Here is a 19,784-nt window from a genome sequence, read left to right as displayed (position 1 = left end):
TCCGCCACAACCGAGAATTCCAAATCCAGCCCCCCCAACTCCTTCTTCGATGCGCTCCTCCACTACGCCTCCATCAACGCCTCCTCCACCGGCTGCATGTCCGGCGACGAGCTGCACCACCATCGCCGCCGTGCTCCGCCGCCCCCTGCAACCTCCTCGTCTTTGGGCTCAGCCTCGAAACCCTACTGTGGAATTCCCTCAACCACAACAGTCGCACCTTGTTCGTCAGGGACAGCGCGTACCTAGTGTCGAAATTGGAGGAGAAGCAGATGTCGGATATGTTCACGTCTTCACGATTGCTCTGTTCACGATTCTGCTCAGTTTCTCCCAATTAGTGATGCATTTGTTCCGTCGCTAAATTTTGTTGTGTTAGTAACAACTTAATTTAGTCAAAATCGGGATAAAAAATGTTGACCGTTAAAATTTGACGGAATAGTTAACTTTGAACCGATTGTGATCCGAGTTGAAATGCTTGGGATTCAAAAATTCAAAAGATAATGTTTATGACCAAAATCGTAAAATGAACATATGTTCATGGCCAGTTTTGGTCTTTACTAAAAAAAAATCAAGTCCTATTACAAATTTCAAAATTTAAGTTATATTTACAATTACTCAAGAGAGGAAGAAGTAGATAAAATAATGAAAGGGAGCGGGAAAAGAATGTGAGAAGAAAAGTGTTGATTTTTACTAAAAAAATGAAATGACTCCATTACTATGAGACGTACAAAAATGACAAAATGACTCTGCTACTATGGAACAAAGGGAATACTATATTTTATTCGTCGCACAAGAATATGCACTCTTTCTTTTTTAGTATGTCTCACAAATTTAGAGATATTAATTATCTATGAATTTCCTTCACACATTATTAATTTATATGTATAGATTATAGAAACCTTAGGGAAAATATGAGTTAGTCAATTAAAAAACTAATAATTGAATAGTTAAAACAATGAGTACTAGTATGAGTTAAAGCTTAAATTAAATTGAAGAAGAAGGAAAAAAAATACAAAATAATCAATAATTAGTGACTATAACTAAAATTCTCATTAATATGGAGAACGTCATTTAAAAGGTTTTTATTTTAATCTATAAATATGCCAAGGTTTCATATATTTGGACGGTTAAAAAAAGCATTTCAAAATATCAATAAGATTCAAATAAAAGAAATGAATGTGACTACTTTCCAACTTACAATAATGAGATTCCCGTTATATTCACACTTGGCGACTTGATTGTATAAAAGAAACACTTGTATTAAATCTACTCTCATGCCAACGCACTTTATTATTACATTAGTCATATTTTATTCTTTGCTGTATGAATTGGCACTAGAAAAATCAGCACCTATCATCTATGTGAGTATTATTCATCCCGAAATTTCCAAGATCCATACCAATCAGCTCAATCATCATTAATTACCTGCTATGTTATAGTTCATCATTTCAACTTTGGTTTCTCCTAATTCTATCACATTCCAATCCAACATTCTCAGAAAATAAAGATCATGGCTGCCTATGCAGCCTTGGTTTCTCTAATGAATACTATAGATGACATCGAGCACCATCATTCCCCACCCATCTCTCTCCACAAACACCAAATTCAATCTCTCACTGAAATTGTTAACTTTCTGCAAGAATTTCTCCAAACTTACAAGTCCCCTGTTTCTGACAGCGACGAAGCAGATCCATTGGAGATGCGTATTGCAGATGCAGCTTACGCGGCTGAAGATATTATCGAATCCCATATTGTTGACAAGATTCATCTCACTAGATCCAAAACAGCCAAAATCGGAAGCTTCTTCAGTTGCTCTCGAGGTCCAAAGGATCCAACCACGTTGTATCATGATGTACAAAATGTGATAGAAGAAATGGATCGGATCGAGAAAGTGGCGATCGAGACCAACGCTGAGAAGGCAGTGGTGCTCCGTGATCAACGGCTTAGATTTGTCTCTTCTTCTACCAGGAAGAAGAGTAGTGTCATGATGGTGTTCTCCGATCATGTCTTACATGGGATCATGGAAAAGCTCGTTGCACACGAACCCAGGCGCCAAGTCATCCCCATCACTGGAATGGGCGGGATTGGTAAGACAGCTCTTGCTCAAACTCTTTATTCCAAACAAGTTATAAAGGAGCATTTCGATATATGTGCTTGGGCCACTATTTCTGAACAACACAACACAAGAGAGATTCTATGTGAACTTGTTTCTCAAGCACTAAGAAAAACAAGAAACAATTAAGTGAAAGGAGTGAAGAAGAAATTGGATTAGAGCTCTACCAATATTTGTGGGGTAAAAGGTTTCTAATTGTAATGGATGATATGTGGTATATTGAGTCTTGGAATGAAATACAACATTTTTTTCCTAACAACGACAACTGCAGTCGGATAATGGTCACGACTAGGCAATCACAGTTGAGTTCCCAACTAAACAATCATTATAGCCATCAAATGGAATTTCTTGATGAGGCTAGTAGTTGGTTCCTACTCTCCAAAATTGTGTTTGGAGAGGAACGTGTACCTCTTGATTTGGAGAGAGTTGGTAAGGAAATTGCTTACAATTGTAGAGGACTTCCTCTATCAGTTGTTGTAGTTGGAGGCATTTTGAAAAATATGGAATATACACAAGAATGTTGGGAATCAATAAGAAACAACTTAACTTCAATAGTAAATTTGGACAATGATAAGTATTGCTTGAGATTGTTAAAAACGAGCTACGATCAATTGCCACTCTACTTAAAGCCTTGTTTCTTATGCATGGGTGTGTTTGAGGAAGATGATGCTATTAGCATCTCAACACTCGTCAAGCTATGGGTTTATGATGGATTTCTTAAACCAACAGATGGAAAAAGATTGGAAACAATTGGGAAAGAGTACTTAAAAGACTTAGTCAATAGAAATCTTGTGCTAGTTGATGAGTTAGGGTCCACAGGAAATATAAAAGTTGTCAAAATTCATGATTTGCTAAGAGACCTATCTGTGAGCCAAGCTAAGAAAGAAGGGTTTTATCATGTGGTAGGAGAATCTAGTCCTCAAGGCATATATAGCCAACGTCGTGTTGTTATACACAAAAACACTTCAAAGGAGAAAGTCATTGATGACTTGAAATCTATGTCACATGCTCGTTCCATTATTTGCCAATATGGGAAAGTTCCACAGTTCCGGAATCATGCATTGTTGAGGACAATACATGTATACAAATTAAGCCATGTGAACTCACTATTGTTCCAGTACGTTAACTTGCGGCACGTTGCTATTGAAGTTTCTAGCATGTCCTTAGTTTTTTCTTCTTTCACTCAGCTTTGGAATTTGCAGTCATTAATTGTTTCTTGTCCGCATAAGTCCATTGCGCCTGCAAAGATTTGGAAAATGCCTCACCTGAGGCATATTGAGATGGATGAGAGGAGATTGATTCTCCCAGATCCCCCGGGTGATGCTGTCATCTTGGAGAATCTAGTGGTACTTAAGGGAGTACATAATTTCAATTGCGATGAAGAGATCGTTAAGAGAATTCCCAATATCAAGAAATTGGGAATACAATATTCAGGGAGCAAGGGAATGAGGCATGATGATTATTATAGTCTGAGCAATATTAAATGTCTGGGTAAATTAGAATCCCTTGATATTTCATGTGAGTATGATTTTAGAGGGAACGATTGTTTATATGAGCTCACCTTTCCACAAACCCTCAAAAGTTTGACTCTTGAGATGAAAGGTGACTTTGAATGGGAAAAGATGTTGGGAAAGATAAGTTCATTGCCCCTTCTTGAGAAGTTCGATTTGTGGTCTGGATGCTTTGGAACAGGCAAGTGGGAAAACTTCGAAGGCCAATTCCCTAGCCTCAAATACATGGGCTTGTTTTCATGTCATAGCCTGAATCATTGGACTGCAGAAGCAAGCTCCATCTTTCCACGTCTTGAGAAGCTCCGCATTGTTAATTTAGATGGGTTGGAGAATATTCCGTTTGAAATTGGATACATACCAACACTTCAAAAAATATGGATGGTTGATTGCGGCGAATCGGTGTTGAAATGTGCAAAAGAGATTGTAGAGGAACAAATGGATTTGCAAGGCGACGATCTTCCGTTTCATGTTCAGGTTTGGCTTCCACTTAATAAGATCAAAGAAATGCAGATCTTGACAGGTCCCAACTTTGAAGTTGTAATAATCCCCAATGAGGGTTATGTTTTCTAAAATTGAGTTTGAGAGCATTGTGTTATGCTGCAGTTTCTGCAAATCATGTATAAACTATTCCGAGAAATTTGCAATGGAAATAGTTAAGCAGAGTATAAAATTACTTTATCATGATTCATGCATATACAACAATCTCTTGAATTTGAATGGAGGTCGAGCATACACATATGGCATGTGTTATCTCAAGAATAACCCTTTTATTTTTTCACGTTCTTCTATTGTAATTTATTTTCATTTGAAGACAAAAACAGATGTTTGGTTTCTCAGTTTTCTTCCAGATTGGTTTATCCGATCATTTTTAAATTTCAACTGAAGGTAGAAAACTCATTAAGATGGTGGATATGTTTACTGTTGGATCTCATTTTACCTCTTCATAAAGATGGTTTCCACGTAAATCTTGGTGTCACACAACAGTAACATGGGGATCACCCGAAGGAGATCCTTGGCACTGATCTTAATTTTAACTTTTAAAATAAAATGTAGTTATTTTTTATAATTATCCTATACATGCATATACAGATATGTTATAATGCTGACTTTTCTTAAATTGATAACTCATCAATGCAGTGTAACAAAAATATCAACACGATCATGTTAAAATGTCAACACAAACGTTAAAATGTCAACACAAATTTGTGTTGACATTAATACACCGTGTTGACACTTTATATATTAATCTCAGTGAACTAAAATATCAACTTTATTTTAATATTTCAATGTCATCATGTTGACATTTTTAATACACTTTCTTTTAGTGGTTGAATCTCTCTTTGATTGATCAATGTGTGATATTTCGAATCCTCATTACTAATGGAATCCAAATGATCTCTGGATTGATCAGAAGATCCTTTCAGTTGGCTAGAATCTGTTACTTGAACGAAACTGGATCTTGTGGAATCATATTGAATATTTGACGATATATTCCGTACCTTTCTAAAAAACCGATCCTTGTTTACCAACCACACACTGTCTAAGCAAATCAAATTCTCTCTTGATACGTTCCTCAAAAAATCTGATTCGTGCGGATTCTTCCCCCAACTAACGAAGAGATCTTGACGAATTGCCACATATGAAATTGAGCACAATTTTGCAAAGAAATAGCCCACTTCTTTCTCGAGAGGAGATGGGAAACACGCTCAATATCATTTGATTGAATAGTTGACCCAACCCTTTGTTGTTTGAAGAAACCCTCCACTTCAATTAGTATTTTTTCACGAAAAGCATACATGAGATAAGAAATCCAGTGTTTCACTAAGATTTCGAATAGCGGCCCCGAATTTAAGTTGATTCTATTTCGCCTCTTCCTCAGAGAAAGATGATCAAATAATTCCCAATCACGGTCCTTGCGGATCGGATCATCCATATAATATACAAAAAAAACTCCAAATATTTGATATCTTTCTCTTTGAATAAGATCTCAATTCCAGCGACGGTTTCATTAGATATCTTACAACTAGAATCCCTCTTTTTTCCGATCCAGTTCCTCCACCACCGCGAACCCCAGTTAGATTCAGGCATGCTACACTTTTTAGTTATTGGAAGAACCCAAGTACTCTCTTTCGGATTCAGGAAACAACTCTCAGAGATCTTTTTTCCTTTTGGAAGATACAGGAGCGAAACAAGCAACCTATTGATATTGGAAGACCCAACCGATTCTTCCAAGGTATCATTTCTGGGTCTAATGGAATTCATAGGTATAGGAAGAAGCCCTCTCAAATAGAGATTTTTTCTTTCGACCATATTTCGATTGTTACTACGATATATAAGGACCGCTACTACAAATAGTATTACACCCTTGATCGTGAAATATCGATTGCTTGTTGAACCCTGTGAATTGCGTGAAAGTAGGATACTCAAAATTCGGGGGTCAAAGAGTTTTAGAAAACGTTCTTGGTGGAAAAAAATGTGAATGAAAGACCTCACTAAATTGAATTGGATCCATGAATCTAAGAAATGGTGAGAATTCTTGATCTCTCTCAATATCTCTCGCAATTCAAAAATCCAGGATTGGAATTGATGTCCTTTCATTGATTCCTCCTAAATTGCATTGATTTATCCTAAAGATTTCATTTCAATTGGAATTTGGTTATTCACCATGTACGAGGATCCCCGCTAAGCATCCATGGCTGAATGGTTAAAGTGCCCAACTCATAATTGACAAATTCGTAGGTTCAATTCCTACTGGATGCACGTCAATGGGACCCTCCAATAAGTCTATTGGAATTGGCTCTGCATCAATGGAATCTCATCACCCACACATAACGAATTGCGTGGCTGTTCGGTTCATGAAACAAAATTGTCTTGAGATGCAGTGTAAGATATACTAAAATAGACCTTGATTAAATTAGTCTTATGCATGGTTGTAGAGTAGGGTGGAGAGGAGAATAATGAGGAGAGGGAGATGGACAAATTAGTAGGAGGGAGTGAGGTGAGATGGTTAGTCATGAGATTAGGTGAAAATGAGTCCATTCAAATGGGCCGAAACATGCCCAAATCTACAATTGTTAACTAAAATTTGGTGGAAAATGTGAATGGAGAAGATAAAAGTTATCTTGGAAACCGAACAGGCACTACATTAATAAATTAACAGAGTTAACAATTTAAGAAAGTTATCACATCTCTATGCATACATTAATAAAAGTTGAGTCTTATATTTTTCACTCAAACCAACAAATATCTAATTAGTACTAATGTTCGTTGTATAATCAGTAATAATTGGTAAGTAACTCGACAACAACAATACCGAGACAACAAATTTACCAAATTGAACACCAGTGTATCATCCAAACATTTAAAACTGATTCATTGTACATATAAAGAGACTACTACATTGCTCAGCATGATAAATTCAATACACAAACAAAATCACAAAGAAAGTATCATCACATTCTAACCCACCTGTAATTTGCTTGGAGCCATGGACTGCCTCAAATTTTACAGCTCAGTTTAGGGTGAGGGTTAAACTTTCTACTTGAGCCTAATATAAATGAAGGTGTGCTTCAAACGGCAACGTAGTCATTCTCCTGCGCTGAGCAATATGGACAACATGCACCGAGGAACCTGTAGTCTAAGCATAGTAATTCAAGCTGGCTTTCTTCTTCGCTTGAACTTGGATGATACCTTCATTGAAATCTTCATGGTTCACCTGAGCAGAAATTTTGAAGGAACTAGCACATAAGTACAATCAAAGAGATGCTGGGTCTCATGTTTCAGACAGCTCTTTTAAAGGCAATCTTATTAGTTTCAGATGCGAGTTTCACCAATCAGTATAATGTTATGTTATGGCATTTGATATTAATTCATCACTCTGACAAACAGCAACAATTAAAGAATCTTGCATAAGCAGCAAAAGAATGACGTATAAATAGGACAATTTGGCACACTTTGACACAAGCGCGCACACACACACACATCATCATCATCCAGATATGAGCACCAACCTCGGTGGCATCACGGCGAAGAGCTAACATGCCTGCTTCCACACAAACCGCTTTAAGTTGAGCCCCATTGAAATCATCTGTTGAGCGAGCAAGCTCCTCAAAGTTGACATCAGGATGAACATTCATCTTCCTGGAGTGAATCTGCAGTTAAAGAAACTATCAGTAGCATGCACTCATAACAACTCTAGCACTGTTATGTAGGACATTAAATATAAACAAAACCGACTGAAGGCACTTCACACACACAAAAAAAAATCAACTAAAGAAAAAGTAATACAATATCGGCTTGAAGACATACCTGTAAAATGCGAGCCCTTGCTTCTTCAGTAGGGTGGGGGAATTCTATTTTACGATCCAATCGACCAGACCGCATCAAGGCAGGGTCCAAAATATCAGCTCGATTTGTTGCTGCTATTACCTGAATGCACAAATAAATAGTAAATGCATTAAGAGACCATGACATTTAATAAAAGAAATTAGAGCAATGATATCAAGTGTGCTAGCACAAACACAATATTGGAATCACAGTAAGTGATCTCAAATTATAATTATAATATATACTATTAACAAAAGCACTGTCATGCTGCTGAGCAAACAACTATCAAAGAAGTCACTTACTGAAATGGAAGCAAAAGATATTACTGAAAGAAGGATTAAAAGAAGCAGAAGTGAACCTTTATGCGATCATCGCTGCTAAAACCATCAAGTTGGTTGAGCAATTCTAACATAGTTCTTTGAACTTCTCTGTCACCACTAACTTCACTGCATAAGAAAATATTCTCTGTTATCCGCTAAGCAACACCAGAGCCCTCGATATAAAGGGAGTCAAGGACTCAATACTCCTCCAGTATATTGGAGAAATTCATGATCCAGGAAGTTGTGAGGCACCCAAAACAGCAATGCAAACTGCACACAACCTACCTATCAAAACGCTTTGTACCAATAGCATCTATCTCATCGATAAAAATGATGCAGGGAGATTTTTCTTTAGCGAGTTGGAAAGCATCACGAACAAGCTTTGCTCCATCTCCTATGAACATCTAAAAATACATAAAAACATTATTAGAGTACACACAGTTAATAACAAACTTACCAAAAAGAGCCAAAATGCATCAAGTAAAATACAGGTCAACTGTACTGAAATAAAAAATAACTCTGGACGAGTTGAATCATGCACTACAAGGGTATTTGTTTGGGGTACACATGCACAACAAATCAGGTACAATTAAAAATAATCTCGAGCATACTATACCTGAACGAGTTGGGGACCCGCTAGCTTCAAAAAAGTGGCATTTGTTTGGGCAGCACATGCGCGGGCCATTAGAGTTTTCCCGGTTCCAGGAGGACCATAAAGAAGGACTCCTTTCGGTGGACGAACTCCTAATTTCTGAAATCTCTCTTTGTGAGTCATTGGCAACACAATTGCCTCAACCAACTCTTGAATCTGAAATGTGAACAAGGATTGTCTCATCAACAATGTAAGAAGTGACAAGAACAAGACCTATGAGTTGATCAAAGGGAGAATTGCCTGTTTCTCCAAGCCACCAACATCATTATAGTCCTCAGTTGGTTTCTCATCAACCTCCATAGCCTTAACACGAGAGTCATACTCAGACGGCAAAGTATCCAAAATCAGATAACTGTCTTTGTTTACTCCAACAAGATCCCCAGGCTTCAACGTATCAGGATCAACCAAACCAACTACAGGCAGGAAAATTGTCTGCAATCGACAGATTGTAAGAAAGATTAATATGTTAGAAGGTTTGAAATATTCATATGTTCTACATGGATTAGAAATCCAGTGCAGATGCCCTTTCTGGGTATCTCACAAATAAGTGTTCCTTCAATATGTTCAGCTCGGCATTAATATAGTTGAAGTCAAAAGAAGGAATTATTTATCAAGTGAAAGGAACTTCGAATCATTACTATCAAATTTGAGTTCTTTAATGTTCCAAGTATATTCAAATCTATAGAGGATTCAATTCCACTAGATGAGCATATAAATTTGTTAAGATATCACATCTCGTTTTCTGTTCAGCCAACATGAACTAGACTTGGACCTATGAAATGGCAAAAATATACACACAATTTCCCCTACACCTACATCAGACCACACATACATGAAAACATAAGAGACGGAGGGCATCATGCAATGGAGCAAAGTGAGAAATACATGCTAGTCTGCTATTTACCTGGCGTGTAGATGTTTTTAACACAACGCATTTTCCCTTCCTTTGTGAGTCGAGATCGATATTTGCACCATCTTCTTCTGCTTCTTCCTCTGGGTTCATTTCCAATATCTGAGAAAACAGATAAAAGGTGATGATCTCTTGGTGGTACACAAATCATAACTAAAGAAACTAAAATTCACTAGAACATAACATGTAATTTTGTATTTGAATGCCACCACTGTAGATCACACAGGATTTGGTTCCTAAAAATGACTAATATCACATGTATCCTTATAGGTATTTCCCTTACAAGTTGTTTTTCAGTGTACCTACCACCAGATAATATCATCTGGAAACATCCTAAAATACTGCAAGATATTGAAAGAACAGGGCATCCACAAAAGTAAATAAGTGACTGGGAGTGTCAGTTCAGTTACAGTGGAAGTAAGAAGTGGATATAATACCACAACTCAACCTCATCTTTGGCTACAAAACAAAAGTATAACTAACATACTCTTCTTGCTTTCTATAGTCTATAGACACCAAAACATTAATAAATTGACACACACACACATGATAGCAGCTGCATAAGATATTAAAAGTTTAAAACTGAATGTAATATGACGGACAACAATACAAAAGGTAAAGGCAGTCCTATGGATTTGGATCATATGGTGGCCTGGCTTCAATACAGTTAATCAAAATTTCATAGTTCGCTTAGTTTCCATTTCAAATATCGTTCTATAGCTCAAGTGCTCAACAACTTTGATTATCCACTAAAGCATAGTGTTCACTTAGCAAACAAGGAATAATGTGGGTAGAAAAATTATAAAACATCCTTAAATTGTTTAAATGTCCATCATCTAATGTGAGGTTGGCTAAACATGAGACAGACACCCCGCTGACTCCCCATTCCTAACAGACCAAGCACTGGTAAATCTTGAAAACCCCCCAGAAAAATATGGTGCAGAAACCAGGCAAAAAAAAAAGAAGAAGATATAAGTAGGATACATTTTCTCCAGCTGTAATCTGAAACCCTAAGCAACGAATAAAAGGCCTAATCAAACAATCCAATTTAGATAGGGTAAAAGGCTACATTTAATACCTCCACAATGTTTCCGACCAAGTAAGGAAGCTGCTTATTCAGCTTAATTTTTTCCTGATTCTCTTTAATCTTCTCGCGGAATGAATCCAACTCCAAATTGGTCCTCTGTAACTCTTCCTGCCAAAAGCGAAAACCCGGATCAGATCGCAACAGAACTTAAAATCACAACAAAATTGAAATTCATCCAAAACACACGGCAACTGAAAGTCGGAATTGAGACCTTGAGAATACGGATTTCGTTATCCAGAAGACGAGAGGCGCGAGTAATGTCCTCGGTAGTCATGGAGGAGAGCTGGTCGTCCTCAAAATTGTCCTCCACCATCGGCGTGGCCATACTGATCCAACTATGGTTCAAGGTCGGTAATCGGGTGTGTGAAATTTGTTGAGAGAGAGAGAGTGGAGAGGTGAACGGAAGCGAGAGGGGTATTGATATGGTTAGCTTGGAGAAGGGGACTGGTATAGTAGATATGGGCCACTAGATGTTGTACTGGGTATGGGCTAATACGGCCCATTGGGTTACACTTTTTTAATACCACTACTATTAAGAATCTTCACAAACAATTTAAAACGATTAAAACTAAAATACATAAATAGATCATGTTATTTTTTAATGAATGGAATTTATAGGTTCTTCACTGATTTATTATTCTCACCTTATTATGAATAGGGTCTTTATTTAAGATGATAGAACTTGACATAAACATATGCCAATTATAGAAATGAAAGAAATTATCAAATTCATAAAATGAAAAAATTATCAAATTCATATACTCCCTCCGTTCACTATTGAGAGTCTCATTTATGAGCGGCACAGACTTTAAGAAATGTTAAAAAAAATAGATGGAAAAAAGTTAGTGAAATATGTGCCTGACTTGTACTCCCTCCGTCCCGGCTAAGATGACACATTGCTTAGCCGGCACGGGATTTTAGGAGTTATTGGTTAAAGTATTTAATTGGAGAGAGAAGGTGGGTGTAGGTATTAAAGTAGAGAGATGAAGATAGATGGATATTTTAACAGGAGTGAGAAAAAGTGGTTGAGTGCATTAATTGGAGAGAGGAAGTTACCAAAAAAGGAAATGTGCCATCTTAGTTGGGACAAACTAAAAAGGAAAACGTGTCATCTTAAGCGGGACGGAGGGAGTAGTATATAGTATTAGTTTTAAATGAAATGTAAGTGGAATGAGTTAGTGGAATGTGAGACCATATTACCATTTATGATAAAAGTGAACCGGGACTCCTATTCACGGACAGATTAAAATAAAAAAACGGGACTCATATTCGTGGACAAAGGGAGTATTTCATTGTAGCAAAAAAAGACGATTCTATCGTTTAGTAGCCCCCACACTCTGGCCCGACATCATGTGAGGAGGTTGATAAGGCTCGTTTCATGCATCGGTTTAGGGTAAAAATCTGTGCATTTGGGGCGCTAATGTGCGTTATATAAGTTCAGGTGCGTAGTAAATCTGCCGGACCCAGGAGTTGTTGTTACCTGACCAGGCAAGTGCAAAAGAGATGGAATTGAAGTGAAAATCAGAAGTCGTCGCCCGAACCTGGGAGAATTAGAAGCTGGCGGCAGGAACAGAATAGAGCATGAGCAGATTCCTTTTTAAGAGTCTTATTCAAGGGCAAAAGCGTCAAATTACCAGAGGGATGCCCTAGGGATCAGAGCCTCACCTATATAAAGAGCTAAACCTTGAAGAACAAGGAGGCTCCTCGCTCACTTTTGAAGGCTCTAGTTCCATTTCCTTAGTTCCACACTTCAAAAATTCTCATTTCACTTGCTGCGCACTTGGAGATGGGGTGATTCCGGCTACCGTGGTGGTTCATCGTCGTTATTTTGCTGCTGTGTAACACCGCCTTGTGAAGGCGAAGAAACAATATTTATTTTGCTTTGTTTAGTTTGTTTTCGGTTCTAAGTACTCGTTCGTTTTAGTTTCGTAACTCTTAGTTGTTGACTTGGATCTACTGGATTTGAACCTATCTCTGCATTTATGGAAGTTTACCTTTGCTTTTGTTGGATTTTGTTCGGTCGAGCTTGTTCGGTTGATTTTATTTTGCGTTGTTGAATTATTGTTGGAATATTCGGAGCTGAGATTTGTTTATTGGTTGCTGGAGGCTGTGGATTTTTGTATGGAGTTGTTTGGATTTGTTGAGTTATGTTGGATTTGAGTTGGAGTTCGGTAGATCTGGTGTTTCTGTTTACGTTTCTGCATGATCATGGCTATTTACGTTCTGTTTCTCCATTTCTTAGGTCCAGTAGCGTAGGTTTGTTAGTTGCGACTTTAATTTCTCGTTTTTAGTTTGGATCCGAAGTTTACTCTGTTTTCATGATGTTAAATGCTCTGTTTTCTCTGTTATTCTCAGTTGATTCCTGAAGAAGATGATGTTTGGTGGTAGTTAGAATCAGATCTGCTTTATGTTAGCACCTTTCTGCAAGACCTTTTACTTTTCTGCATGTACTTCTGCTTTTCAGCTGCTTTTCCAGACCCTGGTCGTTTACGGAAATTGGTCCCCACTGTTTGCTTCTCCTTTGTTTGTCTAAATTAGGAATGTCTGTCTAGTTACTTAACTCCAGTTGTTTTCTTTAATTCTCAAATATTTCATTTCTTAAAGTCATGCATGTTTCGTGCGTTCTTGTTTCTTAGACCCAGTATGTAGAGTAAAGTAGTTTAAGTCTCTCAGACCCAGTAGTTTTAGTACTCAACCCATAATTTGCGTGGCAGCAGCCAACCCCTTTCTTTTCCAAAACATCCTCAAATGCAGTTTCGTAGCACCTTCATCCTCGTGGGATCGATCCTTTACTTCCCTGTGCTAGTTGTAGTATAGTGGGTTGAGGTTTTGAGGGAATAGAGTGCATCCAACGACCCCTTTCTGATAGTTCCACGGTTGTCTAGCCTTAGAAGTCTAGTTGAATCCTTTGGACCTGTTAGATCGCGTGATATCATACCGCACCTGCACTGCACTCGTTAAAGCTCTAGTGCTCTCAAATGGCGCCGTTGCCGGGGATGCATGGTGTTATTAGTGTGCTTGCGAATGTTTTGGTGTAAATAATTTATTTAACATGTTTTCTTTTGTTTCTTTTTCCAGTTTATGGACAGGAGCTACCGGTTCGGACACTGGAACAACTCACCTGGTTGGAGAAGCGCCCAGACTAGTTGGCGGGTCAAGGAAACTATATTCCCAGTCACCACCAGATCGGGGCTTACAACAGGAGATCCAGTTCACCTGAGTTCGGAGAGCGACGAGGAGTCAACTTTGTCAGCAAAAAGAGAACCAAAGTCAACCTCAGAAACAGAGGAGGAAAATGTTGAAGATATGGCCAACGCAGATGACGACCCGGAGATCGGCTGGCTCACTGGCCATTTGGATGGCGAGCCAGCCCATGCTATCGTTTCTACCCAGCGCCAGAGGGCGATCGACATCAAAACTAATGTGCTGGGTATTCTGCCAAATTTCTCGGGCCGGAGGAATGAATGTCCCTATGAATTCCTCAACGAGTTCAGTAAGTTGTGCAGTATTCAAAAGAGGCCCAACGATACAACAGAGGAGGATTACCGCCTACGCGCGATTCCGTTTGCGCTGAAGGGAGAGGCGAACACTTGGTTGCTAAGGTTGCCACCAGAATCAATCCATACGTGGAAGGACTTCAAGTTGGAATTCTTGGATTACTTTTTCCCATCTAACAAAACGAACGCTCTGAAGAAGGAAATTCAGGAATGCAAGCAGGAGTATGATGAATCGCTGAGTCAATATTGGTCTCGGTTTAAGGGACTGCTCGATGCTTGCCCGAACCACAGGATGATGGAGACCGAAACCTTCTATTTGTTCTATGAAGGGGCGAGACCGGAGTCTAAAGACTTAATGAATACCGCTAGTGGAGGGAATTTCACCAAGAGGAAGGTAAGTGAGGCCCGGGAGATACTGGGACGATTAATTGATGCAAAAAAGGCATACGATTCACCTCGCACCATTCTACGGAGAGGAAGTGCGGATGCAGTAACAGTGCAAAATGAAGAAATATTAGATGCCCGAGTGGATGCAAGGATGGATGTTAGAATGGAACAGCTGGAGAAGACTATCCTAACCGCCTTGGGAAAGAACAACTCACCAGAAAAAGATAAACAAGCACTAGGTCCAGAGGATGGATACAATTGGTGCGGACCTCAAGGAGGGATGGAGTGTCCAGCCCATATAAATGCTGTAGGAAATTGGAACCAAAATAATCAGGACAGTAACTGGAACCAGTGGAAAATTAAGGACGCTCCATGGAGGGACAATCCATGCTTCAGGTGGTCCGAGGGGAATCAAAACCCTCAACTCCAGATCACTAACTCAGAAGGAAACCAAGGGAACCAACCCAACTGGTCCGGAAGGAATCAAGAGGGACAGGGCAACTGGAGTCAAGGAGGCCAAGGAAATCAACCCAGCTGGAACAATAGGAATCAAAATAACCAGGGAAGCTCATATGTACCCTCACACCAGAGGAACAACAACTATCAGGGACCAGGGACGCAATACAACAATAACCAAGGAGGTCAAGGAAACTTTCGCCCGCATCAAGGGGGTGGACCAAATCATGGTCAAGGGCCAAGTGGCAGTCAACAGAACACTCGGACCCAGAGGAATCTGGATGATATGGTCCATGACCTAGTGAATTCTCAACAACACATGCAAAACAACTTGATGGCAAACAATGACGTGGTTCACAAGCTCCAGGATGCTCAGTAGGAACACAAAGCCGCGATGGATCTGATGTCAAAGCAACTATCTCAGATCGCAACATCCCTGAGCGATATGCGAGGAAATGAGGGAAGGATTCCAGCCTCAGTAAAGCCACCAGAAAGGGCAAATATCAGCCAAGTTACCCTGAGATCTGGGAAAGCATACGAAGGACCTAAGCTTAAGGTAAGTGATGAAACGTCAATGCCGATGAGCGAAGAGGTTATCCACCCGGTCCAGCAAAAAGAAGAAGTTAGAGCAGAGGATGATCTTCAAGCCGGTGACTTGGGAGGATCGTTACCTCGGATGGCTAACCCATTTTTCTTAGACCAGGAGCCTGAGGTAGAAATTGAAAAAAAAGAAGATGGAGAGGCGGAAGAACCTTCTAAGGAAGATCCTACCAACACGATAAAGAGGGTGAAACCTTTTCCCTACCGAGGAGATGCCAAGAAGAAAAAGGACAACCCCGTGGATTTCATGGAGATCTTTGGAAAGCTGGAGATCAACCTCCCGTTCCTGGAGGCTTTGAAGCTTCCCCCGTTCAGCAAATTCATTAAGGAATTCATTGCAGGCAAGGTAAAGTCTGACGGGAAGATCGTGATCGGGGAGAATGTATCTGCAATAATTCAGAAAAGGATAATGCCTTCAAAGCAAACTGACCCATGTATGTTTACCTTACCTATCACTATAGGAGGTGTCAGAATAGAGCATGCTATGTGTGATTTAGGTGCATCTATTAATGTGTTACCGCTTTCCATATAAAAAAAACTGGTAGGAGCGAGAATGACTGATACGAAAGTGGTAATCCAGCTAGCTGATAGATCATGCATTAGCCCTGAAGGAGTATTAGAAAATGTGATAGTAAAAGTTCATAATTTTTTATACCCTGCTGATTTTCATGTGATAAAGATGAGTGACAACGAAACAGCTGAGTCTAGTGGCGTTCTTTTAGGGAGACCATTTTTGAGGACCGCTAAGACTATAATCGATGTTTTTGATGGCACCATCTGTTTCGATTACAATGGGGAGAAATTCACTTTCAGCATTGATGAAGTTATGAGGAAACCACTAGACGTGGAAAACCTCCATTTTGTTGATGTCATTAACCCCCTGGTCCAGGAGTTTCTTGAGACCGAACTATTACAGGAACGGGTGGACACCTCGGAAATGACTGAATCCATGAGGAAAGAAGTTGCAGGATGGTGTGAAGCAGTTATGGAACAAGGGCTATCTGACGGAGAAATCACAAAGGCAATAATGGATTTCTGTGGTGAGGCAAGATCCCCTGGGTCCAAGGAATCAGTTCAACTGGCCAGTATGGAAAAGTTGCCAGAGTTGGACGAGCTGGTCAAGAAAGGTATGGAGAAAAATCCATTACCCCCTGAAGTACCCCCTCCAAAGAAAGAATTGAAGAATCTTCCTTTGGGTCTGAAGTATGCTTACCTAGGAGAAGGCGAATCTCTGCCTGTCATAATCAACAGCCTTCTGACCCAGGAGCAGAAAGTTAAACTATTAGAAGTGCTGGGGAGGAACCAGAAGGCAATAGGATGGACTCTGTCTGATCTAGTGGGGATCAGCCCCGACCTATGTATGCATCACATCCGTTTGGAAGAAGGAGCCAAGGCATACCGAGATCCACAAAGAAAACTCAACCCCAACATGAGAGAGGAAGTCTTAAAGGAAGTATTGAAGCTGCTAGCCCTGGGGATCATTTACTCTATTCCCGATAGTGAATGGGTGAGTCCTGTCCACATGGTGCCTAAGAAATCAGGAATACAAGTGGTCAAGAATGACCGCAACGAGCTTGTGCCCACAAGGTTAGTCACGGGATGGAGAATGTGCATAGACTACAGGAAACTCAATGCAGCCACACGCAAGGATCATTTCCCACTACCCTTCATCGACCAAATGCTGGAGAGGTTGGCGGGAAAACAATACTTCTGCTTTCTAGATAGTTACAGTGTGTATTTTCAAATCTATGTCAACCCAGAGGATCAGGAGAAGACCACATTTACCTGCCCCTTTGGAACTTATGCCTACCGGAGAATGCCTTTTGGTCTATGCAACGCACCTGGGACATTTCAGAGATGCATGATGAGCATTTTCTCAGATTTGCTGGAAGGTTGCATAGAAATTTTTATGGATGATTTCACCGTCTATGGAGATTCTTTCGAGGCTTGCCTGGGGCACCTAGATGTTGTTTTGGAGAGATGCAGGAAGAAGAACCTAGTGCTAAACTACGAGAAGTGCCACTTCATGGTCAAGGAGGGGATAGTGCTGGGACATGTTGTATCAGAGAGGGGCATCGAGGTAGATCAAGCAAAGGTGGAAGTAATCTCTAAGCTTCCATACCCAACGAATCAGAAGGAAATTCGTGGATTCTTGGGACATGCAGGGTTCTACCGAAGGTTCATAAAAGACTTCGCAAAAATTGCCCAGCCCCTAACACGACTTCTGCAGAATGATGTGGAGTTTAAATTTGATGATAAATGTGAAGAAGCCTTCCAGCTACTCAAGGATCGTTTGGTCACAGCCCCGATAATCCGCTCGCCCAACTGGGATTACCCCTTTGAGGTAATGTGCGATGCGAGTGATTTTGCCATAGGAGCAGTTTTAGGCCAGAGAATCGAAGGAAAAAGTTATGTCATATTTTATGCCTCGAAGACTCTCAACCAGGCCCAGAAGAACTATGACACCACCGAGAAGGAGATGCTGGCTGTGGTGTACTCATTTGAAAAATTTCGGCCATATCTACTGGGGTCGAAAGCAATAGTTTTCACTGACCATGCAGCCATTAAATATCTCCTAGCCAAGAAGGAATCCAAACCAAGGCTAATCAGATGGGTGTTACTATTGCAAGAGTTCGACTGGGAAGTCAGAGATAAGAGGGGGACCGTATCCGATGTTTTTCCAGAGGAGCATTTGTATCACTTAGGGGAGTCCACTAGACCAATCAGATGGGTAGCAGTGCTAGCATTGACTGGACCCGAGGAGTCAAAGAAACGGAAAGGCAAACCAAATGATGAGCCTTGGTTCACGGACCTGGCAAATTATTTAGTCACTGGAGAACTACCTACTGCACAAGAAATCACTAGGGCCCAGAGGATGAAAATTAAAAGTGACTCTAAGTACTACTTTTGGGATGACCCATACCTCTGGAAGATGGGTTCAGACCAAGTTATAAGAAGGTGTATTCCAGAGTGGGAGCAAAGAGACGTGCTAAACCATTGCCATGCACTAGCGTGTGGTGGACATTTCGGCCCAAGAAAAACGGCAAGAAAAGTTCTGGACAGCGGGTTCTACTGGCCTTCGTTGAATAGAGATGCTTATGAGTTCTGCCAGAACTGCAGTAGGTGCCAACTGACCGGAGGGATTTCTATGAGAGATGAGATGCCACAGACTCCAATAATAGTTTGCGAGATCTTTGATGTTTGGGGCATGGACTTCATGGGCCCATTCCCATCTTTGTATGGAAATACGTACATATTGGTTGCTGTAGATTATGTGTTCAAGTGGATCGAGGCCAAAGCTACAAGTTCAAGCGACGCGAAGGAAGTCTCAAGATTCCTAAAGGCCAATATATTCAACCGGTATAGCGTGCCCCGAGCGATCATCTCAGACCAAGGGACTCACTTCTGTAATAGGACGATTGAAGCGCTGATGAGAAAGTATGGAGTCCACCATCGGTTATCTACTCCGTATTTTCACTTCAATTCCATCTCCTATTTATGGGAGAAGGGATTATTTTATTAATTATTTGATCCCTTATTTATTCTCTTCCATGAATAAATTCAAATATTCTAGCATATCTTACCATATCTAAGGAAATCTTGCCATATCTTATTTTAATTAATATTTGAAATTGATTCCGTGTGGAGGAATCAATATTAACGCTACTTTCCTAATTATTTGGGAAGGTTATTATTTTTATTCTGCTCCGTAATATTTTATTCTACTCCGTGAAATATTCAAATTAAATCATATGCTAATTAATAGCATAAAATTCGAACCCTACCCTATTTTCTCTCAAAATTAACGCCACTCTCCCTCCCATATCTCCTCAAATCTTTTTATTTATTTAATTATGAGATTATATCTTGCACTCTATAAATAGGAGTGAAACCCTAAACCTAAATCAAAAAAATCGCCCCCTCTCTC

At 39.8% G+C, this 19,784-nt stretch overlaps 1 protein-coding gene and 1 pseudogene across 1 annotated transcript; one reads left to right on the top strand and one right to left on the bottom strand.

Moving 5' to 3' along the window:
• The first annotated feature begins 1,342 nt into the window (after positions 1-1,342).
• LOC125193406 (putative late blight resistance protein homolog R1B-16) lies at positions 1,343-4,291 on the top strand (annotated as a pseudogene).
• Positions 4,292-6,935: 2,644 nt separating this feature from the next.
• On the bottom strand, positions 6,936-11,338 carry LOC125196059 (26S proteasome regulatory subunit 6A homolog). The gene is made up of 10 exons (XM_048094420.2): positions 11,128-11,338; positions 10,908-11,024; positions 9,824-9,931; positions 9,160-9,351; positions 8,884-9,075; positions 8,553-8,671; positions 8,306-8,393; positions 7,930-8,049; positions 7,632-7,772; positions 6,936-7,336 (listed from the first exon to the last, which is right to left on the bottom strand). The coding sequence occupies exons 1-10, from the start codon at positions 11,239-11,241 to the stop codon at positions 7,259-7,261; spliced, it is 1,269 nt and encodes a 422-aa protein (XP_047950377.1). The 5' UTR covers positions 11,242-11,338; the 3' UTR covers positions 6,936-7,258.
• Between the last annotated feature and the right edge of the window lie 8,446 nt (positions 11,339-19,784).

Source organism: Salvia hispanica, chromosome 4 (genome assembly GCF_029641045.1).
Source record: "Salvia hispanica isolate PSC_SH4W2 chromosome 4, Shi_PSC_v1, whole genome shotgun sequence".
Classification (NCBI taxonomy): Eukaryota; Viridiplantae; Streptophyta; class Magnoliopsida; order Lamiales; family Lamiaceae; genus Salvia; species Salvia hispanica.
The sequence above is the reverse complement of the archived record's forward strand: the minus strand, read 5'-3'. Positions and strand labels throughout refer to the sequence as shown.

Bases quoted from the DNA above. Each gene is read 5' to 3' on its own strand.
- LOC125196059 (XM_048094420.2), bottom strand. From the start codon at position 11,241: ATGGCCACGCCGATGGTGGAGGACAATTTTGAGGACGACCAGCTCTCC. The intron at 8,672-8,883 runs GTATAGTATGCT...ATGTATTTTTAG, and splicing joins CGGGTCCCCAACTCGTTCAG to ATGTTCATAGGAGATGGAGC. The intron at 8,050-8,305 runs GTTCACTTCTGC...TTGTGCATTCAG, and splicing joins GCAGCGATGATCGCATAAAG to GTAATAGCAGCAACAAATCG.